Source organism: Eretmochelys imbricata, chromosome 17, assembly GCF_965152235.1.
Source record: "Eretmochelys imbricata isolate rEreImb1 chromosome 17, rEreImb1.hap1, whole genome shotgun sequence".
NCBI classification, from domain to species: domain Eukaryota; kingdom Metazoa; phylum Chordata; order Testudines; family Cheloniidae; genus Eretmochelys; species Eretmochelys imbricata.
Genome location: NC_135588.1, coordinates 12,367,135 through 12,394,792, shown reverse-complemented (window position 1 = coordinate 12,394,792; position 27,658 = coordinate 12,367,135). Strand labels below are relative to the sequence as shown.

Genomic DNA, 27,658 nt, shown 5'->3' with positions numbered 1-27,658 from the left:
AGCCAACAGACATCAGCAATATCTGCTTAAATAAAGGTTTAAATATTTTCACTTTTTTTTTTTCCAATTCAAGGCAAAGAATATAATGTAATGTTGCTCTCTTCTTCCTCTTGTCTGTTATTGGATGTACTTACCTGAAAGGAAATCTTGATTTTAAAGTCCTAAGGCCTGGTTTTGCCCATGCAGACAGCTTGGAGAATTGAGGCCTAAAATGCCACATGCCCATTTCTTTTGAGAAACAGAATGCAAGTCACCTGAACCACTCACTAAGAGGTTTTTTTCCTTTCATAAGAAATGATCTAAAGAAAGTCTTAAGGTGTTTCTATAACAGTTCACTTAGAATTGAGGAATACTCATTTCCCTTCCTTGGTGTAGGTCCTACGGCAAAACCAGAATATTCATTCCCAAATCTGAGAGACTTTGAACAGACTTCATTTATTCTAATGGCATACACAGGTCAAATTTCTCACATTCACTATCTGAACATTTATCATCAACATTAATCACTTAAAGGTGCCCATTTTTCCTTTCCTTTTTTGGTTATGTGCTTTTTGCTTCATTATGTTGCAGGCTTAATTTTTTTCCCCTCCAGCTTGCCTTTTACGTTACTAATTTAATTTGTCTTGCACAGACGACACAGTAATGACTTGAGAACTAGTGAAATGCCAACCAAACAAGAATCAAGAGAGTGCAAAAAACCAAGCAAAATGGGGGGTGGAGGGGAAGAGGAAGGATTTTTAGTAAATCTGCTTAATACTTTTTCCTGTGTCTTTTGTTAACATCTGCTTAATTTCATTGAGTAATTAACATTTTGGAAAAAGGATATATCTTTGTTAAAAAGACTCATTACCCACTTTTAATGAACGTGAGAGAAAACAATACACACCCCATCTGAGACAACGGACAGGGTCCTCTAACCAAACCAGACTTGACGCATGTGATACTGGCAAATACCTTTCAAACCCTCTTTGTACTTCATAAAGAAGCAAAAATGGGCACAAGGTCAATTCTAGAGGAGTCTTTTGTATGGTCCCTTTAATAATACACTTACATTACACTCACAATTAGGGCTATGAGGACTCAGTCCTAAAGATTTTAAAGATATTGGACCCTCCTACTGTGAAATGCGTGAAAGGCATAGCCACTTTCTGGCTGAGAAGGAAGACACAGCAGACATGCCCATCAGCAACACTAAAAGCAGATTAAAGGCCCAGTTAGTTACTCGGCCTAGGCAGAAACCTGCAAGGGCTCCAGAGCAGTGCATCTTACGTGATCGGGGGCCTACACCATCTCTACTTCCAGAAAGAGTAAGATGTGGTATGGGAGTCAAGCCAGCAATACAACCCAAGTAATTTACTGACAGAAACACAGCAGTTAAGGGAACTTTTATCAGGATCTTATATTGATAAGGTGTCAAATGTATTGTTAGATATGATTCTGTTTTAAAGCTTTATAAGGGGAAATATATTAAATGAAAGTACACATCAAAATAATCCATTACAGTGATATTGCAGTCATTTACTCTTGTCATGAACAGTATTTTAGGCAGCCATGTTTACCAGACAATATTCAATATTAAATATATAAAAAAGGGTGAATGTCACAAAAGCAAGGAAATAGTTAAGGCTAGAAGCCCAGTCAGTCCCCAGCTTACCCTGTTGTATTTAGTCACTGTAGCTTATCTTCAGTTTTATACACTGCTATTCTTATACAGACACACAGACATAATGGAGGTTAACTGCAGATTCCTTGCTTTTGCAAAACCCCAAACCTATTTCAATATAGTATGAAAAAATTAGAAAAGGGAAGAAAATGTATGTTAAAAAGGAAGAAGGGAAAGGGACACTGACATTTTGAGCTAACAGAACCTATGAATTAGATACAATGCAAACAGATTTGCAGGCTGTCAAATCTTGGCAGGTAATATTTTGCTACATGTTCTATTTACCAGAATGTGATATACATTATTCCTTTTCCCGGAGTTGTGGGCAATCAAAATAAATGCCACAATTAAAAAAAATCCAGTTACACATTCATTAACCTTTTTACCTACTAAGGAAGAGGACAAGGGTAAGGAAAGTGAAGTGAATGTAACTCATCAGCCATGTGCACGTCCACATGTACTATACAATTAGGACATTCAAAAAATATTGACATGAAACACTGATCCTATATTTTCCTTTTCTCTTTTAACAGCACATATGAAAACACCACTATAAGCTTTCACTGTAGCCAACAGAATTTTCACAAATATAAAAATTATTTTAAGCTTTTAAATTGTTAGATTTCTTCAAACATAATACAGCTATATTGAAATAATTTTTTAAAATTGTTTCAACATTTAAACTCCAAAAAATTAATCATCTCAGGAAATTTGCACAATTCTGTCAACAATCCAACTCTGCAGTCTTGAACTTGTCAATCTTCACTTAAAGCAAAAAGTTATCACCAAAACGAATGAAGCAGAATCCTTTCTGAGACTAGTATAGTGGTGCTGCTCTGATGTTATTTTGAAGTCTTACTGTACTAGGAGGTGTAGTTTAGATTTACATTCAGTATTTTGGAGGAGTGGGAGACAGCAATCCCTTTATAAGCTTTACCCTTTACTGGCTGCCCACCCAGGAAGCATCATTGTTATTACCCCATGAGGAGAATAAAGGTGCTGGTAACAGCTATAAGGGCAAGGCAATAGTGATTATTCTGAAGTTCCCTGTTCTTTGGATGAACTGTGTAAAACATTTTCTTAAAAGACTCCATGTTAAAAAGATTAAGAACAAAAAGTCTTCTACAAAATCCAGGAGTAGTTCTGCCCCTTCTTTAAAGTTTGAAGCTTGGGGAAAAAATGGTTTTGCAATAACTACAGGTTTGCTGTAATAAATGTATATGACAATGCCCTACACAACACAGGGCCACACATACTGAAGACAAATGTGATTGATTGCTTTAAATGTCAAGTGGTATACAGGTCTTTACTTCTGTGTAAACAGAATGGAGAGGCTCCTGGAACCTCAATCAGAGTCCTGCCACGCTTCCATAATGTTCAGCCTTTGGGCAATGGAAATCTTGCCATGCTGCAGAGTTCAAATCCTGAGGATCAGGGTCTAAAGGGCATCATGATTCAGTATCTGACCCAGAACTACTCTCCCGGCTAATTTCAATTTGTAGAGATGGCAAGTTATCTAATCGGCTTTTCTTCTGGCGAGATTGTTCTTTTTCTTTTATTAGAGCACCCCATGCCCGCTGGAGCTCTGAATCATCCTCCTCTGGAGATGTTACTGAGTTTTCTGATTTATCTGGAGTCTTTTCTTGTGTCTTAGGTGCTGATCCTAAGCGGGTCCATAAATTACCTAATTGGAATAAAAACAACAACATGTTTGAAAAACACAGAAATGGATACTAATGAAAAACACTGGAAAAACTTTCAATTTTAACCATTGCATTTCCTAAATTTTGAACACTTCAACTATGCAACCTTAATGTTCTGAACATTTTTTTAAGTAGAATTTAATATATTTTAAAGTGGGGGTCTACTCTTAAAAGTAACTATGTAAAATGGCGCTTTTATTCAGTTCTGCTACTGTATGTATCCAGAGCAATCCTTGCTTATAGCAGTGATAGTTAGGGCTCTGTGTTTCTCACAAAGGTCGTGGAAGTCATAGATTCTGTGATTTCTGCAGCAGACAGTGTGGCTGACTCCAGAGCCAGCTGCTGGAGGAGCCCTGCAGCCGGCTGCTGCTCTGATGGCCCCAGGGAGCTGGTCCTCGGGACCACCCGAGCAGCGGCCGGTGCAGCTGGCCCCAGAGACTGCATGAGCAGCGGTCCCAGGGTGGCCGGAGCAGCAGCTGGCCCTCCGGGGCTTCCTTCCCCACGGTGGCCAGAGCAGCAGCTGGTGGTGCAGGCCCCCAGATTCCTCCCCTCCAAGATTCAATCAGGGATATTGGACAGGTCACGGACCATGATTTTTTGTTTCTTGCCCATGACCTATCCATGACTTTTGCTAAAAATACCCATGATTAAATTGTAGCCTGAGTGATAGTACATTTTAACTAATTTTACTTCTGTTAGAACTGTAGAATCACACATCTTTGAATAAGGCTTTGTCTACACTAGAAAGTGGTACCACTTTAACTATACGAGTATAGTTAAACTGGTGCAACCACCCAATGTGGGCAGTTATATCAGTATAAAGGTGCTTTGTACTGAGATATAACTTATTCTCCTTCCAGTATGGGAATAGCAACCCACAGAAGACACCTTTATGTTGTGTCCATGCTAGGAGCTGTACTAGTAAATGTACATTGGTTTAAAAAAAAAAAAAACAACAACAAAAAAACCCCACACACCCCTTAACAACACAGTTATATTGATAGACCTGGTCTACACACAGATTTTGTAAGAGAGCAGGATTCAAATGCATCATCAAAAGCAAATACAGTCTTCCCCTAATACTTCCCTTATATCTATGCAGCCTCTATGTGGCCTATAGACGCTTTATTACTGGTGATTTACAAGTATGAAAAAAAGACCGTACAATTCCCAGGTTAAGTTTTCAGGGCTGTCACCAAGAAAAGCTTTCTTTCTGTAAACTGAGAAAATGTGACCTAGCTTCACTAAGAAAATTACAGAACTGTATCAAACTATTTCCACGAAGTCTCTTCTGAAAGTAGAGCCACACTTTAAAGAGAACGACAGCGAACATAAATAATTGAATTGCAATTCACAATCGAAATGAGTAAAGGTGAGGAACGCTAATGAACAGTTTGAAATGCAAATTCCTTGGTTACTATAGTTTTGCACTTTTTATTAGCACATTATTACACCTCAGAGTTTGAGATATCTTTAACAACTGCTCTGTTCAGACAAGCTGAGCAAAAGAATAAAAAATAAAAATCAGGAAAAGTTCAGCACTGAGGATAGAAAATAACATTCAGGGAAAATCTGTCTTAAAAGTTCCTTTAGTCTATATTTTGAGAGACAAGTAGAAATTAAATGCAATAAATTATATAATAATCAGGGCTTTGGAGCTGTGCTCCGGCTCCGCTCCAGCTCTAGGCAAAAACCTGCAGCTCCACTGCTCCGAGCTCCGGCTCCAGGCTCCGCTCCAAAGCCCTGATGATAATTCAGCCATCATTCTATGATATTCTCCAAGACCAGATTTTGAAGACATGTCAACCAAATTCTGCCCTCAAAAACGTGCATAAGTCCCATTATCTTTTATGGGAATTGCATACATCTCTCAGGGCAGAATTTGGCACTTGTGACTTCTAATAACCATTAATATACTGCTTTACAATTTCAAAACATTCCACCAACATTCACTACTTGATTTCTAACTTCAGTCACCAGAATATTATTCCTCCAGGTTTTCATTTGAGGTTCCTCTTGTTCCCTAGAATCAAAGCAGTAAAGTATCTTAAAGGGAATAAGCCAACATTTGTGATCTTCATTACAAAAACTGCTTTAGCTATTACAAGTTATTCACATGAGGATTTTGTAATAAAGCTCATGAGATGCAATCTCTATGCAAAATTATAAAGTCTAGAATTTTATCCACATGAATGGGAAAGCTTTAATGTTTAGGAATAATATTCTGTTTCTAAGTTAATATCCTTCGGTTATTTTCTAGTCAAATGTCACTAAAAGCATCAAGACATCATTGTCATCTGTAGTTACAAGCTACATATGCACCCCTAAAGTAAAGTCACATTTTCTCTCTGTAAAACAAACCTGCTTTCTTCTCTCTGGTGTCAGAGTACAGGCCTTTCACATCTTGTTTGGGTATCCCTAACCGGCTATGTACATCTGATACCGATTCTCGACGAGGGGTGGAGGAGCTACTTGGGGGCTTGACTTCTGGAGAGTGAGGTCTCTTTCCTAGTCTCTGCCGTACATCTGGAAATAACATGTCACAGTGATTAAACTGAATAATCATGTACTACATTTTTAACTCTTCCAGCTGATCCCATGTCCTTTATCCATTTGCAGAATTTGGAATTAGAGAGGTTATCTATGGCTGTTTTTTCTGAAGTCTTTTCATTAAATCTTAACATAGCTCACTGTCTTTGAAATATTCTGAATTCCTATATTACAGTTAATCCAGGCTTGAATTATTTCTATGACAGATTTGTCACACGGCATCTTTGCAAGGCACCCCTTTTGGGATGTTTATGCTCAAGCGGCTGGGCTTTGTCCCAAAGATTAAAAAGTAACAACTGTTCTAAAGATCGCCAAAAGCTATCTTTGTTTTGGATTACATTTCTATTTTAGGAATATAAATACTGAAGCAAGAGAAAAGGGTCTCTGTCCAGCGTGAGGCAGTTTATATGAAAAGTATGACTCCTTCATTAATTACTTTTTAGAATACATTAAAAATCTGCTTTAAAACTACAGTATTGTGTCCTCTAACTTTGAGAGCAGAACTGAAAATCAGAGCAAAAGAATCTTATTGTAAAGATACTTAACCCATGACGTGAACCATACCATATTGAAAACTGTAAGGGCTGGTCTACTCTACCGCGCTAAATCGATCTACGTTATGCAACTTCAGTTACATGAATAACGTAACTGAAGTCTACATAGTTAGATCCACTTACTGCGGTGGCTACACTACACTGTGTCGAGGGGAGAGCGTCTCCCGTTTACTTCCCTTATGCTTCTCAGGGAGGCAGAGTGCACAAATCGATGGGAGAGTGCTCTCCCATCGATTTAGCGTGTCTTCAGCAGACCCACTAAAATCCACACTCGCTGCTGATCTCCTGTAAGCGTAGACGTGCCCTAAGATTTGGATCCCTGCTTCTGCCATAGGACTCAGAAAAAAACATGAAAGCAAATGGAACAGGAAGAGATATTTAGAAAGCTGTCAATCTGAAGGACATGAAAGATTAGAGAAAGGTATTAAACAACTGGATCATTTAGTAAACTTTATACAAAGAAAGTATTCCTTCCAAGTGACAAGAGTAACCTCTAGGCATTACGCACATAAGAGAGTAACGGAAGTTACACATGCTCAAGTTTAAAAAAATAATAAAAAAAAGGACCAATCAACTAAGATTAAAACTCAAAACCTGCCAGTCAGAAGCAACCTAAATATTCTGCTCTTAAACAGGATCTCTCATTCAAGACATTCAAAGCAATTCACATTTGTTATTTGTATCATGTTAGCCCCACAACGTGCTAGGTATTTTCGCACAGAAATACAGAATCTCTGCCTTAGAGAGCCAGCAACCTAAAAAGACAAATACAAAGAAATGTGGGTAGAACGGATATAAACAAAGTAATTCAGGCAAGAGTAAACTCTTCATCTCCATCCAACTATTCATTTTTCCCTGTAGCAAGCCCCAGTTTTGTCCCTAATTTTCTTATGTCCGTAATCTGCCCTCTGCATAAGAGAGTAGTTCGTTCATCAGATAAAAAACAAAGTAGGCATTATACATTTATCTCCACAAGCTCCTAATATCTGAATACAAGCCACCTGCAATTCCACTAATACATGAACTGTCAAAGCCTGGTAACGTAAGATTCTTTATATTCCTTATGAGGTGTGAAACATGTGAGAGAATATGGAATTGCATATCTGCAGAACCAACAGTTGAACATAATTCCTACAAGTTTATAAATTTCAGTACTGAACATACCCATTTAAAAATGTGTTACATTAGTTTTCCATTACCTGATTTTGTAGTGCTGACTGGCTGACGCTGCCCTGTGTTATTCTGACGTTTTTCCTCTAACAGTAGTCTTACATCTGCAACTTTTTCTGACGACCCTTTGCTGCCAATCCGGTTTTTGACATTACTGGATGCTATACTATCCGCTCTCATAGAGTTCCTAAATAAAGACATAATGTATTTCTAATCAGCAAATAAATTCCCATGAATGAAGCCCAACAGAGTCTTCAGGAAGGCCCCCTGTGCGTAAACACATTTTGGAAGTTAGTGATATCAAGATTTCCCCTATTAAGAAATGGGGGAGAAAACACAAAATCTACCACTTAAAAAAAAGGTCTGCATTCCAGAATCAGTCTTAGCTCTTCTTCAAACCAATTATCAATATGTTCAGAGCATTATATGCTGCATATCCTGTAAAAAATAGGTAGCAATGTTTTTCCAGTTTTAAACCAAAATTTAAGCATATCTTGTCAAAACAACAATAGAGAGAGTACCAATGCTTCTCTAAGTTTAGGTTCATCATCGTTTGTTACTCAAGACTATAAGCAATGTGCACAGGGGCTGCTTGTAAACATCTTACCTCTCAGGGATAATGCAGATAAGGGATACATTTGTAGGCTATGATAGTACAGAGTTTGCAATCCCTTTCGCTACAGAGAAAATGTATATTCTTTAAAGATATCTGCTACAGTCTCTAGTAATAAGTGTGATCAGCACTATTCTGACCACTATGAGGTACTCTGAAAACTAAAAATAGTGATGTGAACAAGCTCAATCAGTATCTGTTTCAAACAGAAATACACCAGGTTAATGTCAACACAGCTGTTCCACTGCGGTCAAAGTAATTCAGAGTAAATGAACAGTCTCAGAATTACTAGACTGATTTAATTCACGTTATAATGGTTCCATCATGTTCTATCATATTATTTACAGGACATGCAGATTTTTATTAGATTATTAATACTGAAAATATTAAAACCTACTTTTACTTTTTACCATTAAAGGGTTGTTGTTGGTTTGTGGTTGGTGTCAGTTTTATGCACATTTCTCCTAGATTCAGAAATGGAAACACACCAGTCAGTTCTATTTATTTTAATCAGATTCTCATGCATTAACACAATGCTGCAATGTCAGATTACAAACATTGCAAGGGAATATTTATTTAACAATTTTACGTTTGGATTAAGGGTCAATTTCAGTGAGTTTTCTGTATTTCTTCTCTTAAATATCTTCCACTAAATCATGTCAGAGCTAAAGAGGGCATGCTGATGCTGCCACTTCATTTAAGTCATTACAGCTCTGCCACTGAAATGACAAGTGATTGATCTTAACAAGAGTCAAATGGGATAAGTTTTCAAGGAGAGTTGTTACTCAGTGCTAAGGATTTTCAGCATTAAATATACTGCACATTGAGATATGCTATAGTAGCTTCAGAAGGGCTCCGTATTGTAACAAGTCAAAGCAGAATACTGCAATTGTTGTTAAGATCTTCATGTATACTACTGAGTCATTTCTTTTGAAATACATGGTCTAACTGGAATGATCTTAATATACAAGATGTTAATATTGTTCAGGGCACAGAAAAGTAAGTAGCTATTGAACATGTTTTTGGACAATTCTTTTATATTTACTATTTAATAAACAGTTATTTCACAGATTTTACATTATCAGTATATACTTAAAAAATTACAGTCCCAGTCTTGCAGACACTTGTGCACATGAGTAAATTTAAACTTGAGTAGCCCCACTGAATGCAACAGGATAACTCAGATACATAAAATTACTACGTACATATGCGCAGGATCAAACGCCTGTACTACATGGGTTTTAACCATTAAAGGGTGACTCAAAACACTTAAGTTAATGAGTTGAGATCCTGAACAGTTATTGTACTTTTTTTTTTTTAAATTTAAAAGAGCAGGTCAGTTGACTTTGTCAATTCATGTAAGTGATTACATTAATTATTTTCAATAGCTTTCAAGCTTTAAAAAAATAATTTTAACCAAATCAAAATAAATATAAATATAATATAATGCAACACTTTGTGACTGGGGTTTTTAAGTAATAAAATGCAACAAATTAAAATTTTTACCTAATAGTTTTCAATTGAGATTCCACCTCATCAGCATACATTGTCATTTTCATGCTCTTTTTGGGAGATGGAGTGGATATCATTTTCAGTTCAAGGTCATAGTCCATTTCGTCAGAATCAGACGCACTGGCACTTGATCGTCTTGCTGCACTGCGATCTCGAGACTGTTTGAAAGCTTGTAGTTCATCCCGGTACTCTACCACAACCCTGTCATCCTCATCCATATCCTCATCTTCCTCCTCCTCCTCTTCTTCCTCAATAGGCTCCTCAGGAACATTCACTAGGCCTGAAGCACAACAATTACTTCTGAGAGATTGCAGCTTATCTTTTTCATAAATATTTGCAGGTTTTTTGAATTCATATTGGCCCCAGGATACAACACACAAGATGGGTCAGGTGATCTCTTCCACTGGACCAACTTTAAGACCTGAAGAAGAGACCTGTGGAGCTCAAAAGCTTGTCTCTTTCATCAGCAAAAGTTGGTCCAATAAAAAATATTATCTCACCTATCTTGTCTCTTTTTCATAAAGTTAATTAAAAATCAAGATCTAGAAAAAATGGCAAGTAAATACAGGAAAAAATAAAACTGCTATAAAACATGCCATAATCTGTACCATTCACTGTCTCAGAAGGAAAGCTGGATTTTTAAAAATGTCTGAATAAGGGTATGATCAATATGAAGTGATATCTGCTAAAATAAAGATAATTAATTCTAATGCTTGTATAGTGCCTTAAGGTGATCACTGCTGGTGAAAGAGAGAAAGATTTCTCCCGGATCCCATATTCAGCACTGGGCAACAGAAAAAGTGCATCATGTATTGCCCAAGTTCTAAATCTATAACACATACTCAGAAATAAAACAGTGTTTTAATCTTGTGTCAGATGCAACAGGAGGCAAACACCGCCCCATCAAGTAAAACAGTGTTAATCATACACAGTTAAATGGATGATTGTGCACAGTTTCAGCACCCTCTTCCAATCTTCATGTGACTTCATATTCATGGACATATACAGGAATATATTCTAGAAAATGTATTGAATGCATTTGTATCAGTCTCTTTTTTTACAAAGCAGTCAGACATGCAGCCTCCTGTACAGCTTTTCCTTAGCACTTTACATATTTCTTCCCATATTATCTCCCTAATACACACACCCATAAATCACGTGACCACTGTAAAGGCTAAAATACCAATTAGAAGCTCATTGATAGGGTTTTCTGGACTATATGCCCCTGGAATATACACCACCCAACTACTTTATTTTTGTCATGTACTGTAAGACAAGAGTTGAAATGGCAAATATGACAGTTTAAGATGAAGTGTAAACAAACCATTAGAGATTTTTGTCTTTTATGTTCCAGGCCCCATTTCCTAAATCTCTAAAAGAAAACCATCAAGTAAAATGAAGTACCTACTGAATTAAGCTAGCTAAGTGATTTGATGTTTTGTATCTGAACGGTTGCTTGCAAAACCATAGGACGAAATCTAAGTGCTGGGGAAAAAGCATAGAACTCTTTCACTTATCTGACACTGTTCTATTTATCAAATTAATTATGCATAATCTATGTCAAGCTGACAAACCCAAAGACAGTAAGAATTATATTTTGGCAGGTATTCCATTAATAAGTATTTCAATTATTGCTTTACTTGAAAGATGCTTTTATTTAATGAAATGTATTATTTTAGAATTTACATTATGTATATTGATGCTTAGGTTATATTTTGCATTTGCATAGCACCTTTCACAAGGACTCTGCCACTCTGATTTCTCACAACATCCTTGAAAAATAGTTATCAAGTAAAGGTTAAGAACAGTGTTTAAAGCACTGGACCAACATCTGGACTTGAGTCCTATCTTTGTCACAGATTTCCTAAGGGATCTTGGACAACTGACTTCATTTCTGTGCCTCAGTTCCTCACCTGCAAAGTGGGAGTAATGTTGTCCTGTCATACAGAGGTATTGTAAGAATGATTTGTTCGTATACTATGAGTCATATAAAGTGGCTAGACAGATAGGAAAAACGAGGTCATGTAACAAGTAAATCAGTGGCTAAGCAAGGCTAAGAACCCTAGTATCTTGACTCAACTCCATGTTTTAACTATTAGAAATGCCTCCACCCAAAACTAGCATGTGGCAACCACCATTTTCTCCTGGACTAAACTCTGCTTTGGTTAATTATTTAATGAGGCGGAGTGGACAGAAAAGGCAGACCTGTGAAGCACAAAGACCTATATTTTATTTCATTCTGCAGTTTCACAACAGCTGCAACGCAACTGGTTTGAAGATGTAAAGCACTATATATGTTCCCAGTACTGTCATTAATTACCTGAATGCCGGTGTTTATAAGGAGGTGTCAACCCAACATCATCCCCAATGAGTGTCCTTTTCTTTATCACATCACGATGGATTCGACGTGAATGATATCTTCGTTTCCTGGAATGCCAACAAAAGCAAACGCATTTCTGCCACGTAAAAGGCCAAAAGAAAGTGAGGTAAATTCAGCCTCGGAGTAACAGCTGTAATTTCCATTGACTTCAATGGCAGTTGAACGCATTTACTCTATGGATCTATTTTGCCCAGTATCAATATCTCAACTATAAGCACTAGTTAATTTTGAATTAAAATTTTTATAAATATAAAGTCAACAGGTCAACTTTGCTAAAATACAAATCAATGCTCCCCACTCCCAAGTCTACAGAACTTTGAGGGATGACACTCACAAAGTAAATAGCCTTGTAAGCATGGCTGGACACATGCAAGGTTCTACTTCCCTTTATCATGTACTCACCAAGAGTTGCTAAGAATTCCTTTCATGCCACCATAATTAGGGTTGCCATATTTCATGTAGTATTGACTTCTTCTTGCAGCTCCAAGCTCTTTTTTATCATCTGAAAATGTGTAATTAAGTTAAAGGAATACTTTTTCCCTAACCACACTGGAGCAAAAATAAAGAGTGCCCAATCAAAGATATGAAGCATATATAGTAATAGGCAGTCTCAACTATTGTTGAGCTATAAAATATCCAATCTCCTTCATGTGAGTAAAAGATCTGTGTACTTACTAGGAACAAAATGGATTACAATGCTTGCTGATAATTCCTCTGAAATAAAACTAACAGTAAAAATGACACTGGCTTCCACTAATTTCATTCCATGGAGATAGGAGTTTCCATTTATCACCTTCCTGTTGTATTATGTATCACTTTAAGACCTGGAATGTGGAGACTATCTACTTAGACATGTCCCTGTCAGAACTGTATGAAAAAGGACATAGTCAAATTGGAAAAAAGTCGGGACTTGAGTTTGTTTACCTTAAATGCATTAATATTATCTATTGACATGACTGTAGCCAGTAACAGCTTCCACCAACACCACATAAAGAATTCCAACACCATAAGAATGGCAAATAATTCTTGATGCTCAGAAAAGGCAAAATTCACCCTTACGCAGAGCCTATTTTGTGGGCTTCAGTGGAACTGAAGTGGTAGATAGATCTTTTGCTGAATCTTTGCATCAGGCTGAACTTCACCCAGAATAAAGTTCTACATATACGTTCTTCGCACATTAAAAATACACATAAGTACTATGAGATCTTAACATATAATGCTAGACAAACAATATAACACTTTAATAATTTTATTTTTATCTGTGTTGTAAAGACGTCATTTAGTCATCAGTCACCTTCAAACACTGTATAGTGCCTGTGCAGCGGGTCTTTTACCTTTAGTAGCAAATCTCATGAACAGTTTGTTTCCTTTAGCCAGCTTGTTGGCTGGGCGAAGATCATTACGTAGGAGAGAATCTTCCTCTACCTGGGAGAGCGCATCCAACTTTGGAAACAAAATATTTTAGATACAAAAATAAAATGTTTTTCAGCACAGATTACATTCAACAGTAAAGCTAACAAATGATTTACTAGAAAGTTTATTTTTGTGTTAGGAGCTTTCCAGCAGATTTGTGAACTCAGCGGTTTTTCACTTCTTTAACAGATTGATTTATTAAAGGAACACTGGCAGGTTAAAATTAATTTTTTTTTTAAAACAAAAAGATTTCCCTCCCTGTCTTATTAAAACCCTAAGTTACTAAAACTAAGCTTTTTAACATCTAATTTACTTTCCACTACTTCTGACTCCATCTATGTTGCATTAAACCTGGACAATGAAAGGCAACTAGTCAGTTTTATTTTTGCTTACAGTCAGTTTCTAGCCTGTTTATCAGCTTGTCACACACTAGCACAACGCTGCAATGTCTGGACTGCAAAAACACACAAAAATGTTTAGAAAAGTTTCCATTAAATTTATTAATATTAAATTTGTTTTACACAAACTGAAATTTGGGCCTATACTGACCTGACAGTATTCTATTAAGCAGGTCATCTTAAAATAAAAGGCTTTTTAAAAATTTCTTGCACCTCTAGAAATATTTCAGCTCGTTTCTTTTGAAAAGCAGCATTATTCCAGATGTGCTACTGTTGTAAGAGTGAAACAAATAAGTGTATGACTTAAATAGATACACTCCCCTGATGCATACCTTTATGTACAGTTTGCCAAAACCGAATAGCTTGACTCCTCTTCATCCTTCCTCCTAATTACTCCCCTTATCTCCTCCTTCCAGTCTTTTCCATACCTGCTGTCATACTGTCCTCACTTGGGCGGAGCAGCTTCAAACTTCTCACATGCCAAATGCCCTCCCTCTCCTAAAAACCCACTTTCACAAAGCCATCCTAGGCTGATATCCCCACTGACAAAGTCTCTTGACTTCCCCTTGCCTTAAATGTTTTCATACGTACTAAATCTGATTTAGCAATTTAATTTATGATACAATAGTCTAGATTCTGTATAATATTTTTGCATTAGGAGTAGAATATCGGAACGAGCTCACTACCCAAAACTGAATCTCTCATGTTAATGTTTTTCTTTCTGTACTGACCTCAACATCACTTGGATTGTCATCCTCAACCTCTCCTTCCTCGGTCTCATCATCCGAGCTTTCCTCCTGTTGGTCTAAGGATAAACAAATTTTAGGATATTCTTCCTGATTTTATGATGTCGCCAGCATTTGGTTTTCATTTCCTTATATTTTCCGAAATCAAACTGGAGTAAATTATCAATTGTTCCTGTGTAGCCTGGAGAATAATTAAGATAGTAAACGTCTGCAAAAACTTTAAACAGGTGTGTACACAAGATAACTGTAACTAATCAGAGAGCTTCCTTCATGCTGGCGCTCTCTATTAATGTACGTGGTTGAAGCAGTAGGGATGGATTACCAGTTTAATTCTCTGTTAATATAAGAAGACACACTGTGTTTCAGTTTATCAATAGCAGAGAGGTCATTAAATGCCTTAATTTAGCTGCCACTTAAAAATATTTGAGTTAATGTTCAATAGTTAGAAAGTTACGGAGATAATCTCTGCAGCTAAAAAATTATGAGTCATTTCATTTCAAGAATCTAACGTAAGTAATTTTGGAAGCAACCTTTTAACCAGTAATAACTGATTACACTAGTCTATTGGCTGTATACACTGTGCATTACTAGTTGATGGCAGATATTTTCAGTTTATTTTTTGGGGATAAGAAAAAGATTTTGTTTATATTGTCAGCAGAATCTTGTTTCAAATATTTCTGAAAGACAACTTAACAGTCCTTTAACGGTGCCTCTCGCTCAGATATCTCAAAGCACTTTACCAACACTGGGTAAGCGTCTCAGCAGCCCTGTTTAGTAAGGAAATATAGAGATTCTTCACCTAGCAACTAAATGCAGCAACTGTCAGGGTGCATACAACAGCTGGTTACAGCACACAGCAACTACACAAAAGTTATGGGCAGGAACCAAGGAATACTGAACCCAAATGAAACCCTGGAGGATATTCAGACAGCAGAATGTAATTACTGCGGTGGAATTTGGCCAAGTTATCAGGGCTAGCATCCCGCCTCTTACAAAAAGGGCCCCAGGATCTTTAATTACTGCAAGGGTTTTTAATGACAAAATTCCAAAATTATTTTAAAAAAGGAATATATCTGAGCCAAAGCCTCCCTAATCGTTTGGATTTATCAGATTCCTCATACCTTAATTTACTTCATAAATTCTTCCCAACTGAAGAAGTCTGAACTTCGCCCAGTATCCTGCTTTTCCAGATGCAGAAATGTATGTGGGAGTTTAGATCAATACATATTTTACTACTGTTGATATACATAATAATTACTTTGTACCTGACAGGATCAATGTGAAAATATATGTCCTCAATATAAATAAGGTCTTTCCCTAGTCTCCAAAAATAACACAAGATGTATTTTAAGAAAGTTACATTTTGTAGCATCTTGGTATTTGCCAGAAATCAAACGTTATGTTGTGTTTTAAAACTGCACAAAAAAGTTTTCAGTACAAAGAAATAAGACATAGTATAAAGGAGGCTGGTAAAATGGTATAAAAAGCACTCTTATCTTCCTCACAATACCTATTTTTGTATAGACTTAGTTTTCCCAAGGCAGGAAGGGGGTTGCTAGAAAGCCCCTGAGTTGGAGTGGAAAGCTGCAAGGAGAAATCTGCTATGAAGGCATCTGGAAGCATAACAGAGTTGTGAAAACAAACTACATATGATGGCTTCTACTAGTGCATAACGTACAGAAAGTGAAGATTGGTAATCTGGATTTTGTTCATGCAACTCATACCTCAGCAAAATTTAGTGTCTCAGTTAAACCAAATGTTTTTATGAACTGCATTGTCACTATTGGTTGATAATGTGGAATTCAATATCTTGGTTTGAACCACATCACAGGAAGTTAACACATCACCTAGCAGCGAAACAGTTGGATATAGTCAAAGTAATAAAGCCACAAATTCCTGTCTGTGGAAGTATAATGGGGTTATGATGAAGGGGATGTTGTCAGCAAGTAGATTCCACGGTTATCACAATTTGAAGGTACACCTTAGCCGCTTCAGTTTATACAACTTCCCTGGCAGTATGCTCTGACTGGAAAAGGAGACTATGGGCACTGTGACAGAGTGGAATATGTCCGAGTCAAATTATGAACATTATCTTGTTCTATGTGTGAAAATGTTGGACACTGTGACTGCACAAGCCTGGACATGCACAAAGACTCCTTAAAGGACTAACACTAAGAGCCATCAAGACTGAAATCTGGGGTTAACAATTTTGATTGCCTTTCCACTACTGGCCCATCCCCATGGAACAATGGGTTTTCTACACAGGCTCCTGCAGTGGGGAAGGGGCAAGCATGACTGAGGGGTCACTAGCATTTCAATCTGAGCACATGGCTCAGAGAAGAAACCCTATTTAAGGGCAAGGTTCTGCTGAGCGGGGTGGGGGGGCGTGGGGAGAGTGACCACTGGCTACATTGAAGGTCTGGCGGGGGGAGAGGGGGGGAGAGAAGAGAGAGAGACTAGTACACGCAGAGACACGCACAGGACGGACTCTGTCCAGCTTAAAATACTGATAAAACCTTAGGTTTCAGAGTAACAGCCGTGTTAGTCTGTATTCACAAAAAGAAAAGGAGTACTTGTGGCACCTTAGAGACTAACCACTATGCTCAAATAAATTGGTTAGTCTCTAAGATGCCACAAGTACTCCTTTTCTTTTTGATAAAACCTTAGACTCACACAAGGGGTGAGCTCATACTAGGTCTCAGGATTTTTGTTTTCAAAGATCTAACTCAAATGTTTTAAGAATAAGGTCACTGTGGTTAAACAATTCCTGTGTTACTTGCTTTCCTGCCATGCTGTCCCCAACGGGGTAAAGCTACAAGCCCAGAGTGCTCACAGCCCAGGTGGAACTCTGGGGAGTGTATGTGACTGCGGGATTCAGGAGGTCTCTGACACTGATTTCAAAGTCCTGGATGGCAGCATCCCACATCCCAAGGAAGGGCATTAGACAAGAGGTCAGAGCCTAGGAATGTGCCCTAGGGTCTCAAAGCTAGAAACAGTGGCTAGACTCTAGCCAGACGCAGTTGGCTTGGAAGCACATGGGACCCAGCAATTGGGTCCATTTGCAATAGATTTGTGAACACCCAGTGGGGTACTGGGTCAGGTTTTAACAGGGTCAAATTCAGAGATAATATAAATAGTGATGGAAGTTACACATTGGTAAATCAATGTCATTTGCAGAAAGGACGGTGTAGTAACAAGAAAAAACAACCAACGGGAGGGTTTAAGAAGATAAAGCACCTTCTTACACCCACTTGTTTGTTTCTCATTGTTACCACCCCACCCTTCCACCCACTCAGCTTGTGAGTTACAAGTACTGTGTAACTTTCCCCACTACTCACAACGCCTCTGAATTTGTCCTTATGTTTAGACTGTTCAGTACAGACCTCATTACTGATTTTGGTATCTCTCCAACCCACCTTTTAGGAAGCAGCTCCTTCAAAAGGTTTCCAAGATGAAAGCCTTTTTTAAAGTGGCAGAATACCATTACCTGAAACTACATGACAGAACCTCCTTCAGTAACTCAAATTATGCAGCACCCAAGCCAAGAAAATATATTTTAAAGAATGCAGATTTTTCACTGCATGACCTGTATCTTCTGTGCATCTACCTTTCTTGTTTTTTTCAGTTGCTTTCTCCTCGTTTTCTCTGTTTTTGAGTTTATCCTGATCAGGCATAGAGCTCATATTTATAAGAGCTCGTGTTGCTGTCACTTCATCAAGCCAGACCACATTACCTAAAACAAAAAACCCACACAAAAATAGTTCTAGTTAGCTGAAATTTTCCACACAGGCTCTTAAGATTATATCCTTTATCTTACAGTCCTTTATGTAGAAGACAAATTACTAGTATAAAACTTCAGTCACATAATAAGTTATATGCACCAGTAGGAAGAGAGATTATCAGATGTGTTTCATAAAGGGAAAACAAATCCTTTAGCATGTTTGATCAGCAAGAGACAACTCTTTTCACACAGCACTACAAAGACCATAAACCACATTATTTTCTGGTCAAAACTAAAAGAACGCTGAAATGATTATGGTCTACATAAATAATAGGGGCTCATTTATTTGTACCAATAACTAGAAGACCCACTCAAGAGTATTGCACTTTCTGAATATGCTAGTGAGCAACTATGATCAAATCAAGGATACTGGCTCATAAAATGATCTGTTCATTTATTTTGAAGAGTGTTGTTTAGTTTCACTGTGTAAAACTCTTGACAGTATTCTAGAAGTATGACTGAAATATATTTTGTAAAAATAATTAAGTTTAAGTAACTAGAGACCTCATTGCAGAACTCTGCTGTTAATCTTTGCTGAGAAGAAAGGAGAGACTGTTAAGGGTTTTTTGTACGGATTATCAAATTTATAGATTAGTGATGCAAGGATTAGCAAGGTTCTCATGCACTGAAGAAAATACAATGCAGATTTGTTACATATAAGAACAATGCCTGTAAGAAGAGACAGAATTAAAATTATATGCAGTAAAACTGATCATATGTCAGGTCGATGATAGTGCTGTTAGAAATGTGATGATGACAGACAGGAAAAAGAAGATTTCAGAGGTGCTTCTTAAAAATAAGTATTGAGCAAAAGTCCTTTTATTGAGATGCATTCAGTCCAGATACAGCCACAAGCGTTATATGCTGCTCTGCTGTTTAATGATTCTGGAAAAACCAGAGCAATAAATTTTATCTTGTTTTATATTAAGAAGCCTGAACAGATAAGATTCACTGTAAGGGAAAACACTCATATTCTAAATGTAAAGGCAGGCTGAAGAAAGAAAAACTACATATAAACCAAATACCTAAAGTGCCCTTCAACATTTGGATTTTTGAAGACTACACCTTTTCTTTGTTTCTCACTCTGAAGAACAAGGACATTACCTCAGTATGTCTCGGACCTTTAAAAATGCTACAATACTGTTGCACCAATTTAAGACACACTGCTGCAGCTTGTCATTTTCACCAGCGTTAGCCTCTTTCACAACATTCTATATTGCAGCAGGGTGTAGCCAACCTAACCTGCTAGAGCTGGGGTAATTTTTCTCACTAACCAATAACTTAGCTATATATTGCTTTTGATATTCACAGTTCTTTATTAACTAGTTCTTTCAAACACCCCTTTGAGGTAGTAAGTTTACAGATGGGGAAGCTAACCCACAGAAGGGTCAGCGACTTGCCCAAAAGCCACAAAGCCACTACTAGTGGCAGAACTAGTAATAGAATCCAAGAGCTCTGGAATATGAAAAATATTAAGAACTATAGGCTAAAAACTTAGTTTACTTACATGAAGTGTCATCTAGCCACTCAATATGAGCAGGAGGATACTCTTTAAAATAGGCAAAGATGTCCTGGGTACTCATCTCATCTACCCCGCAAATGTGGACTGTATCCAGCCTCACTTTAGGGATTGCTGTAAACAAGAAACAAAACCACTGCTCATTTTTACAAAATGAGTTTTATGTCTTAGAAACATGTTCAATTAAAAATCAAAATCATTTTTAAAAAATGGAGAATAGTTTATTAAAGACAGGTACATCCTATACCAATTTAAAGGCATGATCTTCAAGTCTAATGGTCTGGAACTTAACTTATAATTTCAGAATGTTTTGACCTTTCTAGTTGAAAATAAAAATTGGATACTATAAACATAAAATCATTAGGAATATTAAAATGTATTGCTATAGAAATTCTACTGCCAATCACTGATTATAATTTAATTTTAAAGACAGCATGCAAGTGGTTATTAACTTTTCAATAAGAATGTAAAATCTTCAGCTTAATTTAAAGGTACATGATCAAATAAAAAAAACAAATCATGCCATTCTGAAAGTTTTTTTACCTAGTATTGTTACAAGCAGTAATAAGGTTATCCATAACTGAAAATTAATTATATTATTTTTCCTCTGTTTTCAGTGTCTTCATGTATTTCACAACCATCTGTACAGTCAGTTTCAAGTTTCCTCTGTATAATCAATGGCCTAGGTCTTGATCCTGCAAATGTATCTGCACAGAAGGACCGTTAGGGCCTAGGTCCTGCAACTGCATCCACATGGGTGGACCTCTATGACCACACTGAGCACCACTAACTTCAATAGGATAACATGCACATGGATCCAACCTGCACTAATGCAGTTGCATGACTGGGGCTTTAGTTTCTTTTTTGTATGTTCTTCACATAGCAACAAAGAGAAATATTTTAAATAATATGGGAAAACGTGGTCGTAAAACCACAAAAATTGGCAAGGGATTCAGAGGCAGATGCCGAACGGTTTTCAGACGACTTTTAACCCTTAAAAAAAAAGAATTTGAAGTTGATAACATCGCTTTCATTAAATATTGAATGGACATCCTACTGGAGCCTTGTAACCGTGTGTGTGCCGACAGCTTCTGCTGTGTCAACTGACAGAAAAGCCTGGGACAGCCAATCTACCCGCAGCTGTGAATACTGCTGCCACGTCAGGAAAAAAATGATGTCTGCCCAAAATGGTTCTGTTTCTTTTAAGTGTCATCATCCTCCCACAATAATTTTAATTGTATTTATTTTTTTTTATTGTCTTCAAGTTTTTTTTAAAATGGGAAAGTGAACAGAAAAAAAGGAAAGTGAAAAATACAAGATATTACTTGTACGGAGGCTTGCTTTTTCAGGAGCATCTGGAAGGGAGTGAGGTAGTATGGCCATCAAGGCAGGAAACGGGAAGGAAGCAATCTAGAGATTCTGCCTTTCGTTCAGTTTGATAAACTCATGGTACTTTCCCTACCTTTCTTCATCATGTCTCGCTCTAATGCCACATTCCTCTGGGAAAGGTTCACTTCAGCTCGAAAATGAAAGCGCTTCGCTCTTTGCTCCTTTTTCTCAATTGCTTCCTGAAAGAAACAAGGTCCAATGGAAGAGGAAATTGGTGCTTTGGTCCAAACAAGTTTCATAGTAATACCAGACATTTAATAAAACACAAATGGCCAGAAATTAATCATTACAAAGTTTCTATTAGTTGTCAATAGGCATGGCTGAGTCAACAAAAAAAGAAAATTATGTTAAAAAGGACAAAATTAAAAACTCTTTCACAGCTTGACTAAGAGTCAAAGGATTATTGTCTTGTGGCCCAAACAGCATAACGGGAATCATGATGTGTTGTCTGTCACTGACTCTGTGTGACCTTGGACACGTGCTTAACCTTTCTGATGGATAACCATATTAACTTATCCTTAAAATGAGTATACATCAAAGGCAAAATTCAGCAAACCTTTACTTGAAACAAATGTTTCCTCTACCAGGCAGACTAATCTTTTATTTTGAGAAGGCTGGCTTGTTTACTTGGAGGAAAAGAGAAAAACACATTGAGAAGACACAGATCATGCAGAGTTTCCAGACAGTTACAAAAAATAATGTGGAGATCTGTGGCCCTTGGGAATATCCCTTTGTGTCTGCACTGTGGCCTGTGGGAATATCCCTTTGTGTTTGCCCTTCACTAGTACTAACTGGAATCCTGCATAGAGAAATCTTGCTGGGATTGGTAATCCAAACTATTTCCAGGGAGCCCATCAACAGATTCTCTAAACGCCAGTAATACAAAAGATGTTATGCAAGCCCCCAGAAATGGTAATTTTCTTTCTTGTGACTGATTAAGAATGCCTAAGTCTAAAAAAAATAATAAGAGTGTTTTAAATATCTCTCAATCAACTAAAATGAAACTTGTCTCATAAAAATATCCTTAAGCAAGAACTGCTCTCTGATATCACTACAAGATAAATTTGACCTTTTAATCACAGTTTTATTAGATTTCCCAGCCAACTCATTTTCATTATTCAGCCCTGTATATCTTTATCCATAATTATGTATGCCATTTTGAAGCTGTATTAAGGAATGTAAGAAAGGACGGAGATTTTCTCACTGATACTATAACTTTAATTGCTTCCTGAACTACAAGTCTCTGACATACAGAAGTTATAGATTTGTAGCCAAGAATGCTGATTTTCCGTCTCTAACACCAGCTCCATTTGTGCTCTTGGGCAAGTAACAAGTTCTCTGGCTAAGCTTTCTCTAGGCAAAATGGAAATAAAACTCATGCACCATCTCTCACAGTGCTGTTGTGAAGATTCATATTTTATCATGTTCTGAAAATGTAAAGTCCTAATAATACCACCGAACACTTAACACAGAACATGGAACAATAAATTTTATTTTCAATTTCCTGATACAACGTACAGTGATCTGTCATACAGTGATGCCAATTATTTAAAAATTGCAGTGTGTCAGGGAGACCAGCTCCAAGTTTAAGCTTCCAAAGAACCACAAAATGATCAAACCTTGTTTTGAAGTGGCCGCTAATGTATGTATTTAAGGCCCAGTGTGTGGAAACACACAATGATGCCCTTTGAAGACTCAAGACAATGGAACTAGATTTTCCTGCCAAACGCTTGTTTTTCCTTCTCTGTCACACACACAATAAGAAAAATTCAGCTGACCTGACTCTGAAGGGCTTTGCTTTGCGCTACAGAGTAGCATCACTGCAATTCCAAGAGAGTCTCCTTGTTTTTTGGCAAACGCACTGAACATTTAGAAACAGTATTACAAATTCTTGTCGGGGTATGAGAACTTTGTCTACAAATAAATCTTTCAGTATAAAATCATAGAAAAAGATGTTTGGCTCAGCATTTTCATAGAGATTGTTTATTTTTGTGTATTTTGTGACTTACGAATTGATGACTCTAATAATTTACATGAGACAGACATCAAAATTTCACCAACCTAATGTCAAAACAAGAGCTCTCCAGTTACAAAAGAGTGTCTAAAGTCAGTAATTAGTGGTCCAGGAGCCAAATTAGTGATCAGCATTGCCCAAAAGAGCTCCAGTAGTGTGAATTCATTGTTTCATTTACTATTGTACTATATACAATTCTCACAGCAAAATGACTGATCAAGTATTATTATTTTATCAACTACAATTGGTTAATAACATAGTAAAAGCATCCTGATTGATTAATAATTAAGGCTCATATTTTGTCACAGATACGTTTAGTAAAAATCATGGACAGGTTGTGGGCAATAAACAAAAATTCACGGAAGCCGGTCCGTGATTTTTACTAAAAATATCCTTGACAAAATGGGGAGGGAGGAGGGTCCAGCACCCACAGCGGCTGGGCTGCTGGGGTGTGCGCGCACGGGGGCGATTCCCCTGCTCTCCCCAACTGCGGCTGGGCTGCTGGGGGGGTTCCCCCTACCCCCGCGGCTGGGCAGCTGCAGGGGGCCTCCTGCCTCCCATGGGAGGTGGGAGCTCTAGGGGACCCTCCAGAGAGCTCCGGGGTCTCCCTGCTGCCCAGCAGCTACAAGCTTTGGGGCTGCCTGCTGACAGCAGTCCAGCCCTGGGACAGAAAATGTCACAGAGGTCTCTGGAAGTCACAGATTCCATGACATAATTGTAGCCCTATTAATAATTAAATCACACAGTGTTTTAACATCAAAACAGCCGCAGGAGACACATTAAAGAGCCAATCACTGGTCTAAGTGTACCTGAAAATGACCATTTATCTGAATTTCCTGAAGACCAGCTAACAATGCTTCCTATCCAACAACAGTAATACAAAACTTGAAAAAGACCCACAGCACAATATTACCTTGGAGGTGACATCTATTCCTGTGATGAAACTTCCAGCTTTGTTTTCATACCTTCTACTAGTGTCCTGAAAAAAAGCAGAACTGTGATGAAGGCCAAATGCAACAAACCAATTAGACTGATAAAATCTCGCCTGGTAATCAGCTCTAAAATAAATCCATTCCTTTCTACTCTCTCCTAACTCTTAGCTCCAGTATGTTCTTGACCCAGATGTGTACAACACTCAGTGGAATTACGTACCAACAGAATGGATCAAAACACATGCAGCTTCCTTTGGTGTAAGTAATCTTTAGCAGTAGTTAAAAATCTAATACATCCACAATCACAGGGGGAAATATATTCTGCCACAGAAGGAAGTGGAGGTGATAATCAAACAGCTTTACCAACTCTAACTTCCATGGTTGCAGCTATAACTGTCTTCCAACAGAAAAATGTGTGTGTTTAACATAATCATATTAAGACATTAGACTCTCTAAAAGTTACAACGTACCAATATTAAGTTATCAAGCAACCTTTCAGCACAAGATAACATTAAACTCAACTTTCATATTAAAAAAGTAACTTTTAAGCCTCTTGGCGTCATTGGTTCTAGTCCCATTTCCCAAAATATCGCAGTCAAAATGACTGCCTTTGTTTTGTTAAATCACCTTATTAATGTCATAAAAATGAAGTGTGACGTGGAGGGGAAAAACCCAGGGTTTTTCTTTGTCGTCAGTTAGTTCTGCTGAATTCACCAGATTGCACTAGCCCATGTAGACTGTACACCAATAATCCAGTTTCTTCTCCTCCACCCTCTAGCTGAATGGCCATTGACCATCTCGTCCTGGCTTTGAGGCCTCAGCATTCCCCTGGCATCTCCCCCCCCCACGCCCCGATCTGTTAGGGCTGACACGGCGGCCCGTCCTCACTAGGGTTCTACCTCGTGTTAGCTCGCTCGAGTTACTCCCTAGCGCACGGCCTCAGAGATTCGCCCCCGCTACCTCGGCCCCCGCCCCACACAGGCCCCCCCTCCCGGAGAGGGACTGCCGCACATTCACCGCCTCGCCCTCTGTGCGCCCCATCTCCCACTGCCCAACCTCCCCCTCCCGGCAGCTTCCCGCCTCCACTGTCTGCCCCCTCCCCCCATTGTCTCCTCGCCCGCCCGCCCGCACCGGGAGCAGCTCCCGCAGCGAGCGCCGCACGGGGACGGTCTCCAGCTCGCCCTCCTCCACCTCCATGGGCTCGGGCTCGGGGCCGCGGGGCGGCGGCGGCGGCGGCGGCTGCTGCTGCTGCTGCTCCTCCTCCTCCGCCGCCGCCTTCACCGAGATCCGCAGGCCCCGCACGGCCGCCATCGCTCCGCCAGGCTCGCCCGCCCGCAGGACACAACCAGCGAGAGCGGCCCGCCGGATGGACTGAGCGCCGCGCCGCCGCCGAGCCGGCCTCCACGAGCACAGAGACGGAGTGGCGGATAGAGCGCCGCCGGCAGGGCCATAGAGACGGCAGCTGGCCGGCCAGAGCGCTCTTAATACCATAGAGACAGGGAGGGAGCGCGACCAGCTCAGTCCTCCAGGGCCATGGAGTTCGGAGAGGAGGCTAGAGTGGCCAGTTGCCTGTTTGGAGCCTGGCTCCGCCCGCCTCACAAAACCCTACAGCCTGGGCCCAGAGCAGGGGCCTCCCCTGGCTTGTCACCCCGCTGGCACCCCACAGCCTAGCACGAGGGGGCCTGGCGTGATATGGCACAGCACAAGAGGGCCTGGCAACATCACATCACAACAGCACTGTCCGCTTGTATCAGATCGAGCTTCGAGTCACGTCCTCCTGATACCGTAGTGCCAACATTCGGCCCCGGGGGCTTAGGTTGGCAGAGCTGTGGTGCTCAGGAGTGTGAATTTTTGAGCACCATAGCTCTGTTGACCTACGTTTTAAGTGTAGGCCTCAGAAGGATAACATGGGGATCGTTTGCCCAATCTGAAGCATTGTTTTAAATGCATGTTTATATCCCTGAGGAAGTAATAAATTCCATGAAAAGACTCTGTGGTCGAGTCTAAAAAACTACAGTGTCCAGGGACTCAGTCACAACATGGTCATCTCCTAATGCAGTTAATCTTGGGTCTAGGGTTTTGATTTAGCTTGTCTTTAGCTGCAATATTATTGGGATCTGTGGGGATTTGTGACTGCCAAATACTTATTAGTGTATCTATATATAGTGTATACATATATATTAGTGTATCTATATATTAGTGTATATATGTATCTGTATATCCACCTAATGGGATGTACTTTGCTGAGCTTCCAAAAGAGATCTTCGTGTTGGAGAATGAAGCCCCATTGAACGGTATCAGGTCAGGTAGCTTCCCAACTCCAAACTTTTAGAGTCAGGCCTAAATTGGAAACAATACTCCCACCCCCCGACACTCCTGAACTTTGAAAATTTGGATCAAATGGAGCCTAGATCCTAAAATAACCTTTGAAAAACAACAACCTTGTCCTAGACGCTTTACCCTGTATTTGCTTTTTCCTGTGCTTTTGTATGAAAGTGCTTGGGTTATAACTGTCCACCAGAGGGAGGTCTTGCAACAAGATTCCCTAACTGCTGTAGGATGAAGGATAGAGTATAATTAAAGTTTGCACTGTCAGTTTTGTGAGTAAGCTAAAAATAGGGGGATGTAGAGAGCAAGAGCACTCTGAGGGCACCGGATCAAAGGGGTCTTTTTTGGAACAATCTGCAATGTGTTTCAAAGATGGAAAATTTGGCTATTGTGGGACAGTAAACGAAGTTCCCGTGACCTCTCGAACAGACCAGAGACATTTTACTCACCACAATGCATTTTTTTGTTATCTTGTCTGGCCACTATGACTCAGAGCGGGACCTGAGAGCTGCAGCCCTTTAAAACGCAGTGAATCACACAATGAGCGAGTGTGGGAGCTGATCAAGGACAGGTATTTCTGCAACTGGTGAACCCATAGAATCACCAGGATAAAATGGGAAAGGAGTGCAGAGCTGATACTGATAGATGGCTATCTAATTACCCAAAGGAAAACATCCTGATCAAATCTGGAAGGGTAACAAGCCCATGAAATGATGGATGGTCAGTGGTGTTACCTTAGCACTCAGGGGAACCTGCTTTACTACAGGTTTCAGAGTAACAGCCGTGTTAGTCTGTATTCGCAAAAAGGAAAGGAGTACTTGTGGCACCTTAGAGACTAACCAATTTATTTGAGCATGAGCTTTCGTGAGCTACAGCTCACTTCATTGGATGCATCACGAAAGCTCATGCTCAAATAAATTGGTTAGTCTCTAAGGTGCCACAAGTCCTCCTTTTCTTTTTGCTTTACTACAGATTTCCTGGGTAACCCTAGTC

The 27,658-nt window shown here is 38.9% G+C and overlaps 1 protein-coding gene across 1 annotated transcript; it reads right to left on the bottom strand.

The window, feature by feature from the left end:
* Positions 1 to 1,497: 1,497 nt before the first annotated feature.
* Positions 1,498 to 25,711, bottom strand: NCBP3 (nuclear cap binding subunit 3). Its single transcript, XM_077836447.1, has 13 exons — positions 25,469 to 25,711; positions 24,319 to 24,384; positions 21,465 to 21,570; positions 19,991 to 20,116; positions 18,310 to 18,435; positions 14,688 to 14,761; positions 13,480 to 13,588; positions 12,548 to 12,647; positions 12,086 to 12,192; positions 9,760 to 10,045; positions 7,670 to 7,827; positions 5,728 to 5,892; positions 1,498 to 3,347 (listed from the first exon to the last, which is right to left on the bottom strand). Exons 1-13 carry the CDS (start codon positions 25,646 to 25,648, stop codon positions 3,112 to 3,114), a joined length of 1,839 nt encoding a protein of 612 aa, XP_077692573.1. The 5' UTR covers positions 25,649 to 25,711; the 3' UTR covers positions 1,498 to 3,111.
* Between the last annotated feature and the right edge of the window lie 1,947 nt (positions 25,712 to 27,658).